This window comes from Vigna angularis, chromosome 9 (genome assembly GCF_016808095.1).
Source record: "Vigna angularis cultivar LongXiaoDou No.4 chromosome 9, ASM1680809v1, whole genome shotgun sequence".
NCBI lineage: Eukaryota > Viridiplantae > Streptophyta > Magnoliopsida > Fabales > Fabaceae > Vigna > Vigna angularis.
The window spans coordinates 12,258,379-12,270,805 of record NC_068978.1 but is presented as its reverse complement, the minus strand read 5'-3'; the positions used below and the strand labels follow the sequence as shown (position 1 = coordinate 12,270,805).

The window sequence follows — 12,427 nt, the reverse complement described above, 5'->3', positions numbered from 1 at the left end:
CAACACCGCTCGGTTTTTCAGGGTAGGAGTTCGTTTTTGAACTTCCTAAAGGACGAGAGTGTCAGTCCTTAGGGCCGTGCAACACCGCTCGGTTTAGGACCAGGGGCTTTTGGAGAACGTTCCCTGGATTTTGTTGAGGCCAGTGATAGCTTACTTCTCAGTCTTCGACCTAGGAATTGCTGGAGAATTTCCTAATGGACGAGAGGGATTTACCTCTCGGTTCTTGCCCTCCTTTTGGAGGAGCGGCCTGTATGGTCCTGACACCTACACTGTGAAGTCGAACGGCTGAATAACAATGAGGCCGAACGACTGAACATATGTGATTGAAAGGAACTTTCTGGTTTTATTTATACCAAAAGTGTAAACATGTAAGTCTTGTCAAAATAGTTTAATTGAAATAAAGCATGACATCAAAATTCAACTAATGTAAACTTGAAATGAGTCGCAATCCTAGTGTTAGGAGGGACTTCTCATCATATCTTCTAATTGATACACCTCAGGATTGTGCGGTCAGAGCTATGGCTGCGGTTGCAACCACGCCTATGTTTCTGCTCCTCCTTTCTATTCGATCGTTCTGTATTTCTTTGTGGAGACCTTGATGAGCTTCTTATCCGTTGTCGATCCTTCTCCACAAATTTACGGAGATGGCCTACATGAATAAGTTCTTCGATTTTGTTTTTGAGTGTTACACACTCTTCGGTGGTATGTCCCAATTTTTGATGGTATTGCCTATGCTTTCCTCCATCAGCATTTTTATGTGAATGATGTTTCCTGACCGAAAAGAGCTCAGCCCCAAGAGCTTCCGCGAGGATTTTTGCCCTTGGTGCATTAATGGCTGTGTAATGATCAAACTTAGGCACTCGGGGGAAGTCTTTTGGTCGAGACCCTCCTCCCTTGTCACTATCGTCGAATGTTTGTCTGTTGTCCTTTCTCTTTCCGCCTACATCAGCTTCCTGTTGTTGCTTTCTTTTTGACATTCGCATGTCCTCCGTACTAAGAAACTCAGTTATCCTTTCCTGAAGTTCATCCATTGTTTTTGGTGGTCGTGCATATAATTTTTCAGCAAAATATCCTGGCCTTAGACATGAAGGCAGGTTGCTGATGATAAAAGTGTGATTAACATCTTTAACTCGCCGTGCGGTTTCATTATATCTTTTCATAAAGGCTTTCATAGTTTCCCCTTTCTCTTGCTTAGTATTTACTAATTCCGCTGGTGTTATCTCCTGTTTCTGATTGGAGGCGTATTGCCTTCTAAAGAGGGTTTCTACAGTGGCGAAGCAATCCACTGTGTTTGGGGGAAGAGTGTTATACCACTCCAATGCTTTGTCCTTAAGCGATAAGGAGAAGGCTCTGCATATGACCGGGTCATTGTCCGTGTAGAACGCCATTGCATTGGTGAAGATCCTAAGATGATTGTCGGGATCCGTTGAGCCATCATACCTCTCTAATATCGGAGGATTCTTCTCTGGCATTGCAATTTGCATGATGGTCGCCGTAAAAAGGAGTAAGCTGGTTGGCCGAACGGTTTGGATGGGCGAAAGTCCTTTCCTTCGTCGATCGTTCGGGTTTGTATGCTGGGATGACTGCCCATTACTACTTCCCTCGTTTCCATTCTCGTGGTTTGAGGCGGAACGCTCGGTATGGACTTGTTCCGCCCTTAACGCCGCAATCTCCTCTGCGTGCTTTCACTGTATCTCTTGTTGTGCTTACGCCTGCGCCTGTATGGTTTTTGCCTATGCTTGTATTTGTGCTTGCATCTGCGCTATCAAATCTCTGATGCTCTACTGCTCCTCCATGCTCCTCGTGGTCACCATTGGGTTTGTCGTTCGGCCCCACGGTGGGCGCCAAAATGTTTCGGTAGATTTTTACGGGACTGAGAGACTAACCTGCTCCGACGTGTCTTCCTTGTCTTTAACTGCCTGGACCGCTCGGTCACCATCAATCTCCTGCTGCTGCTGACCGATCGATCTTCTTCTTGATGAGGGGGGATGTACCTGAAAAAGGCACTACGACGCTCAAGTTAGGCATGTGATTTGAAGAGCCTCGGCTCTTGGTTGAATATTTAGTGAATGATTATCAATATTGAGTATTTAGAAGTGTGAGTCGAATCGTAAGTGGAACATACCTGGCTTTTGACCATGTCAATGTATTTTTAAGTGTTTCATAGATCAAATAAAAACAACCTTACCTGGAGATCCGGTTAGTTACCCATAAACAGCTTTATCAATATCTTCAACCAAATATTTTGGATTTGGTTTATCAAATATCTTTAACCAGATATCTTTAATTATTTTATCATCCACTGGACTATTGGCCCAGTAACAACTTAAGCACTGGCCCAATTACCATTTGAAGTAGCTTATTAGCGCTGTAGACCCAATTATAACCCAAACCATTTGATCAGGTTGACCAATAACAGATAAACCGATCGACCTTATTCAATAACCGCTCAGTCTATATTTCATACGATACAATAAGTAATAATTTGTTTAAAAACATTTCATAACTGTATTTTCCAATTCTTAAAACTAGTTGGTAAATTATGTATTTTTCTTTTATTTTCAATATCAACATAAACTCCTAAATATGCTATCATATTTAACCATAATAATAACTATTACTATTGAACAAATTCAAAATATTTAAATTAAATATATTGTTGTTAGAAAAGTATAAGAAAACATAGATGATGATTTCGATAATTTTTGAATGATTTCTTTATCTATTTTTAATTATTTTAGTTTGATGCAAATATAATATATAAATCAATTTTTGAGATAATTTTAAGCAAATTTACATCTTAAAAACTAGTTTTATAATGATTTATTTTAAGGTACACCAAACTTGAATTTTACGGAGTTTTGCAAATAATTAAATAGTGAAAAATCGATTATATCAATGAAATTTAAAATATTTCTTTTAACGCATATTTAATTATATACAGTGAATAGTCTATTATATCAACTAAATCCAATTTTTTTCTCACATAATTGATTAAGAACGGTGAATAATTAATTATTTTAATTAAATTCAAAATATTTCTTCTCATAAATAATGGATTATGAACAATGAATAATCCAGTGAATTAATATAAATAGTGAATAATCAATATTTTCAATTAAACTTAAAAATTCTTGTTCATATAATCAAACAGGAACAATGAATAATCAATTTTGTTAGTTAAATTATGTGTCATAAAACTTGGATTCTATTAAAGTTTAGCTAATAAAAAAATAATATATTCAAAAGAGTATGTTTGAGAGTGTGTTTGTAATTTAACTCCAAACTAATCAGAAACTCTAATTTTTACTTTTAAATACTTACAAAGTTTAAATGTTAAAAAAGTTATTAAAACCATAATTATAAAACCCAAGATTGTTTTCTTTAAAAAAAAGTATATTTTATATATATATATATATATATATATATATATATATATATAATAACTATAGAATTTTGCTAAGCATATTTTAGATATATATAATAGCTATAGAATTTTGAGCTTAGGAGTTTGGGCTAAACGCTGCTGGGCTAGAGCCCAACAAAAGCTGGACATTTCTGAGTGCAAGGTTTTTCTTTCTGCACGCCCCTCATTACCACCTGCACCCACATACTAACAATAAAAAGACTAAAATAGTCTCTTTCACTCAATCATGCAGGGGTCACTATAGTCATAATTGTTAATGTGTTTTCTTATTTAACACTCTTTAAGAGGAAAAGACGATGAAAAAAAAAATGTAAAACACTGAGTTTGACAGAAAACTTATTCTCAAAGTATATATTACATATGTTACTTATTTCATAAAAAAAAAAAAGAGTAAAACTTGTGAGAGAACTTATTTCATAGATATATTCTCAACAATATCTAATATATTCCGAAAATTTATTCTAAAAAACTTATTTCAAAAAATTCGTTTTGAAAATCTTCTCATATTTCATTAAGAAAAAGTTTGTTTTAGAAAACTTATTATTGTTTTAAATTTTTTTTTCTTATAAGGTACAAGGATTGTTCAAAAAATTATAGAGATGAAGTTGTGAGAAGAGAAATCTATGAAATTTCAAGTTTTCTCCTTCATATGTCCTATATATATTAGCTAATTCTAATGTAAACATATGTGCTATAGTGCACATGTGTACATTTTTAGATATTGTGTTATTGTAATTTCTTAAATCTAATTAATTTAATTCATAAACAACAAAGATGCTAAAAATATTTAAAAGTAATGAATAATTAAAGAAATTATTAAAAGAAAATTCAAATTTTTAGAGTTACAAAATTATGCATAAAATAAAGAATCTAGGTTAAAAGTTTTAAATTAGTACAAGTAACTAAATTATAAAGATGAAAAGAATGTAAGTTAAGTATTACCAAATAAAATATAGATAATTTTTAATAAAATTTTTAATTTAAATTTGAAAGTATAAAATACAGTGTAGTATTACCAAATGACATTTTAGAAGTCGCGGTGGTAAGAAAAAACAGTGAAACTCATCTATTTTAATATTAAATGGTTTTAATATAAATAGTTTTATTATGATTGAGTTTCATTGTTTTAAAACACAATCTCTCTTTAAACCACTTTGTAGAATCCTCTGACTTCTCTCTAAGGATTTTCGTTCTTCGTTTTTCTTTTTGAAGATCAGAGACCGTTTGAGTAATCCTTGCGGCAAGATCTTTAAGTTTAGTTGATTAGTTTATGCAAAATAGTAAGTTGATTTATGCTCTTTTCTTTAGTTTGTTTTGTCTTCCTTTGCATTCACACCATTTGTTGTTGTATGTGTCATCTGAGTTCCGTTATTCGTAGATAGTATCCTTTGATCTATGAGAGCTGTTTGGGGTTCTATATAGTCATTTGGTTGTTTAACAGGTAAGGCAAGCTAATTACTACTTTTTGATACTGGTAATGTTTAAATCAATTTTGTTGCACACTTGATTTGGTTTGGAATTGATGAATTGGTATATGAAATGGTTGAATATGAGCTTACTGAAATATTTCTATTTTGTAGTTTGGTTTCATGATTTTGGAGTGAATATGTGTTGTGTGATATTGGAAGAGTCTTGTTAAGAGTGCTTGTTAAATATTTCTTATCTGATCACTTGTATTTAAGATTATAATTGGTTGGAATCTGATGTTGCATCTTGATGTTTTTAGGCTATCTTATTACCCATTATAACATATCTTATTATATCCTATTAGTACACCCTACTACAAAACAACGTTGTCTTCAAGGTTGGTACAATAATGCTTGTTCCCATGTGTCAATACCCAATTTCGTCCGGGTAAATAAGGTTTCACAAAAATAAATAAAAAAAAGAACAAAAGAATAAAAAAAATATATTATTTGTTTTACTATTTGCACCCCCAAATTAAATTTTTATTCCTTAATTCAATGGTCCAAAATAATCTCACACTTTTACTTCCTCACCACCCCTTTTCTCTTATCACACCCCACTCTCCACATCACCATCCACCTCACCCTCCATATCACATTCCACATCATCTACCTTTTTCATTTACTTTTTCCACCTCATTTCCTTATTAATTTTTATATACCAACTTTTCTAATTATTCCACTTAATTTTTTTAATCATATCTTCTCAACCAACATATTTTATTATTTCCTTAATTCATTTTCTCCATCTACTTTTCCACCCCACTTTTATATTAATTTCTCTTACTAACTTTTATTTATTTCATCTACTTTCCTAAATTATATTTTATCCACCACCTTCTCCACCAACTTATTTTATTATTTCTTTCATCCATTTTTCTCCATCTACTTTTCCACCCCACTTTTATATTAATTTCTCTTACTAACTTTTATTTATTCCATCTACTTTTCTAAATTATATTTTATCCACCACCTTCTCCACCAACTTATTTTATTATTTCTTTCATCCATTTTTCTCCATCTACCTTTCCACCCCACTTTTATATTAATTTTTCTTACTAACTTTTATTTATTCCATCACTATTCTAAATTATATTTTGTTTACCACCTTCTCCACTAACATATTTTATTATTTTCTCCATCTACTTTCTTTACCTCATTTCTCCACCCACTTTTTATATTATTTCTTTCACTTATTTTTCACACCAACTTTTACTATTTACTTTTTTTTATTATATTTCATTTTTCCACCCACTTATTATATTACTTTTTTTCATAAACTTTCTCCATCCATATCTCTATAAATACCCACATTCTCTTCACTCCATTTTAACACACACACACACAATTACACAATATCCATCTTTTCTCTCTCACACCAAACCTCTTCATTTTCATCCCAAAACTCTACTTCATTCTTCTCTCCCACACTACATATCTTTCCACACATTTCTTATCTCCCCTATTATCATTCTTCTACACACACCACACATGAAACATTTCAACACACCTCTTCTCCTCCATATCAACATCTACATCTCTTGAATCCTCTATTTTCACTCGCATCTTGATCGGACTATCATTGTCTTCTCATCCAGGTTCTTATCCCTTCACCTCTTCTATTTGTTTTGAATTATCTTATTAAATTTGGTTTTATTGTTCCATAATTGTTTTTACTGTTTTTTATTCTAAATTTTCATTTATAAACAATTTTTGTTTTTATCTCTAAAAAATCAACAAAAAATTATTTTAAAGGTTAAGCACATGTGTGATCGCTCGCACCGTCCTTGTGCTAAAAACCTTTTCTCTTTCTTTTATAAAAAAATACCAAAAATTATTTTAAAGGTTAAGCACATGTGTGATCGCTCGCATCGTCCTTGTGCTAAAAACCTTTTCTCTTTCTTTTATAAAAAAATACCAAAAAATATTTTAAAGGTTAAGCGCATGTGTGATCGCTCGCATCGTCCTTGTGCTAAAAAACCTTTTCCCTTTCTTATATAAAAATACCAAAAATATAAAATCTTCAAAAACTAAAAACATCCACATTTTCAAACAACAAACAATCTCTCAGCCATAACTACGTGATCCTTGATTCTCCATCAAAAGTGGAGATACGTAGGAGCAAGGCTAGTCCTTGTCAGGTTCACTTCCCCAAAAATCCAAATTTATCCATAATCAATTTCTCAAACAAATTTCTCAAACAATTCCTCAATCAAAATTTTTGAGCAGTTTCTAAAAGAACTACGTAACCCTGATTTCTCATTTTAATGAGAATACGTAGGAGCAAGGTCAATCCTTGTCGGGCACAAAAAACTAAAAAATATATTTTGTCTCTTTAGAGTTTTATTTTAGTGAATAATTAAACATTTTGAAAACCACATTCATATTCGCGTATTTAGTTAAAGGTACTGCCTTAGGGCAGGCGTTGTAGGGTGCTAATACCTTCCCTCCACGTAACGGACTCCCGAACTTAGAATCTCATTTTCGTAGACCATGCCTTATCATTTTATGTTTTTTCTGTAGTTTTCCAGAATAAACTATGGTGGCGATTCCAAATCTCTTTTTCAAACCTGTTTCTTTTTTGGATCGTCGTCCCGTCGCGATTCCGGTTATGACACCATGGCTCATCTTCATCACAAGAAGGGAACCCATTGGCTGCTGCCCTTTAATTCAGGTCTAGAGGCTTGGGTGGTGGTCTATATGAAAAAGTTGTTGACTCCTTTAAGAGTTTCTTCTTTTCCAAAATTCCCATGGACCGTATGATTGTTCTATATTGTCTTCTGACCTGCTGACCACTTACATGTGCCTGGATTTTAACTATTTTTTTATGAACGATCAAGAATTCTTTTCTCTTCTTCCAACCCCAAAACCTTTTTTGTATTTTTATAGCAACAACACTGTCTAAGCCCTCTCCTTGCTCAGATTTGTTCATCTTAGAAGCTAAAAAGGAAAGAACTTGTTGATCTGACCATTCAATTTCTTCATCATCATCATGTTGAGCTAATTGTTTCCTCTGAATGCTAAATTGCAGCCCAGCAACACCAACAACTTTCTCAGCAGCAACTTATGTGATTTCTGCAGTTTGGCCTAACTTCTCAAAAACATAATATCTATCTCTTTCTTTGAACCTCCTTATGAACGCCTCTGTCGCATTTCCCCCGGTTGTGCTGCCCACTTTGGAGCTTACCGTAATCAAAACCCCTTCTCTCTTCGACATGTTCCCTCTGCCGACACTCCCAAAGCCTTCCAATGCCCCCCGTAAGTTTCCGATTTTGTAACCGATCCCGTGCTAGCAGGGTATCGCCCCTATGATTGACCCCCTTTACTCACTGTCTCGCCATTAGTAACTTGCGGCAAGAGCCCGATCTGTTCCAGGTCACGTGCCCTTTCCATTGCTATTAAAAGATCGCACGGGTCATGTGGCCTGATGAGATTTCTCAACCCTTCTTGTAATCCCGCAAAGAAGTATCCAAGGAGTTGCTCCTCCATCACACTCGTTGCCTGTGTCACAAGAATCTCGAATTCTTGCACGTATTCTTCCACAGTTCCTCTCTACTACACCGCTGCAAACTTTTTGAATATGGTTCCTCTGTACCTTCTGCCAAACCTTCGCATCATCGCCTCCGTTAGTGCCTCCCAAGTTGGGTTCTTGATTTTCTTGCACCAGAAACGAACCATTAGCTCGCTCCTCCTTCCATACTGATGTACGCAAGCTTCATGTTCTCCCTTTCCGTCACCTTTTGCAGTTCAAAGAAATTTTTGGCCCTTGTTATCCAACCCATGGGATCGATGCCTTCAAAAGTGGGTAATTCCACTCTTTTCATCCAACTCCTCTTAATGTCTTCGTGTTCGTCCTCCGTTTCTTCGTCAAAGCTTGCTCCGCACCCTTCCCGACCTCCATTGACCGAGTCGTGACTGCCCTCAAAGCTTCTTCCCTAGTTCCCTCCTCTTCTTCCAAGAACGCGACCTACATCTTGCGTCAGCCCTCGTATCTCTGCTCAGAACTCCGCTAGCGTTGCTTCCATGGTGTCAACCCTTCCTTCCAAAACTTTCACCTTACTTTTAATCGTGTTTCACTCCATAAATTGGGATCCAACACTCCTCTTCTAAGAATATCCAGTAGGTCAGACCAAATTTGTTAGGCTTCTTTAGTCAAGAAGCCAATCAAATCTCTTCTTCTCTCAAGAATACACAACAAATCTAAATACAATGTATTATTGATGTATGAGTGAATTAGAATACAAAGAATCACCCTAAGGGAGCCTTCCTCCCTCCATTGGACAATGTTCCAGTCTAACAATTCACAAAACCCCAAAACTCCACTCTACCAGACCCCTCTTGCCTGCTTATAAAGGAAACCCACTTCTAACTACCTAACAACAATTAATTCCTAAAACTGTAAGTCCTGCACCTATTATCCATTCTAACCTATCTTATTATATCCTATCAGATGTAGCCAATAAATAGAGCTTTTGAATGATTTTAAGTTTAATTTGGGGGTTTTGGCTGGTGAAAATTTAGAAGAGTGATTTTGGGGAGAAGCTAAATGTTTGGGGATATGTTTTAAAGTTGTTACTTGTTTAGCCACTTAGATTTCTAAAATCTAGTTTATAACATGTAGAAGTTAAGTTATGAGCTTTTGAGTTGTTAGTTTGATATGGTGAATCTTATTCCTAACCAAATGAGCAAATTGGTACTCACTTTTAGTTATAAAAATGTTTTTGAATCAATTCTAGTGTCAAGGATACCAATTTGGTCATTTAGATAGGGCTGTAAATGCAACCAAATCAAAATAAAAGCTTTGGCATCTTCTGATATGACACTCAACAGTAGCCAAGCGATAGAAAACCTAGAGGTTTTGTGCTTAACAGCATAGAGGAGGCGCTCAAGCGCCATCTCTGCGAGAAGAGTGGTGCTCAACAGTAAGGATGTGTCGCTCAGCTGCAAGAGCCTTTGCCAAGCTTCTTCTTTTGCAATTCGTCTTGCTTTTATGGTTTTCCAATATTTCTTTTGGCACTTAAGCTTATTGTAAATGATCTAGATACATTAGAAAAGGGGGATTAGTGATAAGAATTGAATCAATGCAATTTTAGATATTTTCTACACTCTTTAATGTATGTATGTTTAAGTTGTTATATATAGTTTGTGATAAATTATGAATGCCCTGATGGATGTGTATTTAGTCTAAGTGTGTGGTATAAAGGAATTCAATGGGGAATATCCTACTGTTGTGCTTGAGTGTATTGTATTGTTGTAGGGGCTTTGAAACGGGAGATGGTTCATAGACTCTTAATAACTTCCAATCACAAGTAGAGAGGAATGATTATTTCGTGAATAGTAGCAGGAGGTCTTTAGTATGATAGTCATGTATTAGATGTTTGACGAATTAACCTTAGTGTGTGGTAGTTTGATGTGTGTGGGTTGTTTCACCACACACACGACAAATCTCCCAAGAGTTTGACGCCAGTACATGTATCCAAATGGACAAGTCTAAATGAAAGAACTATATGACTTATGATTGATTTTGATTGTTTTATTTGTATTATGTGCTAATTTTATAAACGTGATATATGATTATTTTTTGTACATTAACTTATCATTTCTTTTCTTCTTGTGTGTTTGTGTGTTTTTTCTTATTTGCAATTATCACTTTAATGGTGTGAGCAGATAAAAATGTTTTAGTTAATTCAGTACATGATAAGAGTAATGGTGAAGTTTAGAGTTACGTTGTTAAATTTCTTGTCCTATGAAATTTTGTAAAACAATAATAAGCTTTCATATATATTCTCTTTGAGAAATTGTCTTCTCCTTCTTTTGTAGGTGATATCGCTTTTAATAGTTGTGTACTATTAAAAATAGAATGTTACAAGTATTACCAAATAAAATATAATACCTTTTACTAAAAAAATTTAAATCAAATTTAAAAAATAAAAATCAGTTGAATAAATGGATAAAAAAAAAATAAGAAAATTGATATTGATTATAGTTTTATATATTTATATTTAACAAATAAGTTAATAATTATATTATTGAGGATAAAATAGGAAAAATGAAAATATATATCAAAAGACTTGATATATAATTTATACATAAAAAAATCATATGTTATAAATAAATACTTAAAAAAGTAATATTTTTGTCCATATATTTCAATGAATTTTCATCAACATTTTTTTATTGGTGGTATTTAATATAATAAAAAAATAAAAATGTCAAAATAAAATACTTTTTTAAAGTAACAATTATACATTTCAATGAAAATAATAATACAATATTTTGATGAAAGGACTTATTAATCATTATTTTTTTTAAAAATTGCACTAAATAAATATTTTTCTTTTTTAATTACAAAAATATTATATATTTTATATTAGGTAATGAAAATTAATACCCACTGGAGTTTTACATTTAGTGTGTATTAATTATATAATAGTGTAATGGTGTCTTACGCAACGCAGCTGTTAATTTAATTATAACAATAATTATTATTATTATGTTTAAATTAGTTTTATGTCCTCATTTGTTAATTATTTTAGTGTTTAATTGTCTTTTTCTTTTATCTTAAATATTTTAATAAATTAAATATTTTTAATTTAAGTTCCTACTCTCTTGTGTTAGATTGATCAATTTATTATAACTGAATGATAATTAATTTGTGTGTTAGCATGATTTTGATGATTATTTATACTACTTTATTAAAGCTTCTAAACTTTATATATATTACAATAAGTACATTTTTATTGTAAAGGAAATTAAGGAGAATTTCCTTTTTGTCTTTCACTAGTGAAAATAATTGATACTTTTCTATTACAACTTAAGAAATCAATAAACGTTTGTTAACTAGAAAATAATAATAATAATATAAGTCATATAATATAATATTGTTAAAAAAAGGTTTAGGGAGAGATATAATTTATGAGAGTTTTATCGTTGTCATCACCTTATTTTATCAGTGTTATTTGTGAATATAAAATCATAGTTATATATGCATGTAATCATGGAGATTGAGAAGAACTCATACAAGGAATACTAGTAGTATATTGTATCAAGGGTGACTCAAGAGTTTGAAAAATCTAAAGCAAAATTAAGAATGATCACTTAATATCTTACCTTCATTTTATTTTAGTATCATAACCACCCATTTAGGTTGTGCATTATTTTTTTGAAATACTTAATCACATGAGTCTTAAAGTTTGCATGTTTTCATCATATAAGTTAAAACCTACTAACCCTAATTATACATCAAAGAATTGCAACCTTATTGCTTGCATCTCACTCTAACCCTTTTTAGTCAAGATTTAAAAGTGTGTTCTATTATAGCTTTTCTTAAATCTTCTAGGGATGAAAAATTCATACTAAACATTAATTCAAAATCATTATTCATTTTTTTTAATGAATTTGGAATCACCTTTCTCATCACCTGTAGAGGTTGATCCACTTTATAATTCTTCACTAACATAATTATCACTTAGGTTTTCAAGATCATCAAATCTATGATCCTCTATTTTAGCTATAACATTTTTTTTTCTTTTTC

At 32.7% G+C, this 12,427-nt stretch overlaps 1 protein-coding gene across 1 annotated transcript; it reads right to left on the bottom strand.

Annotated features, from left to right (window-relative positions):
* Positions 1-482: 482 nt before the first annotated feature.
* LOC108336801 (uncharacterized) lies at positions 483-1,472 on the bottom strand. Its single transcript, XM_017573250.1, has one exon. It carries the CDS (start codon positions 1,470-1,472, stop codon positions 483-485), a length of 990 nt encoding a protein of 329 aa, XP_017428739.1.
* Between the last annotated feature and the right edge of the window lie 10,955 nt (positions 1,473-12,427).

Bases quoted from the DNA above. Each gene is read 5' to 3' on its own strand.
- LOC108336801 (XM_017573250.1), bottom strand. From the start codon at position 1,472: ATGCCAGAGAAGAATCCTCCGATATTAGAGAGGTATGATGGCTCAACG.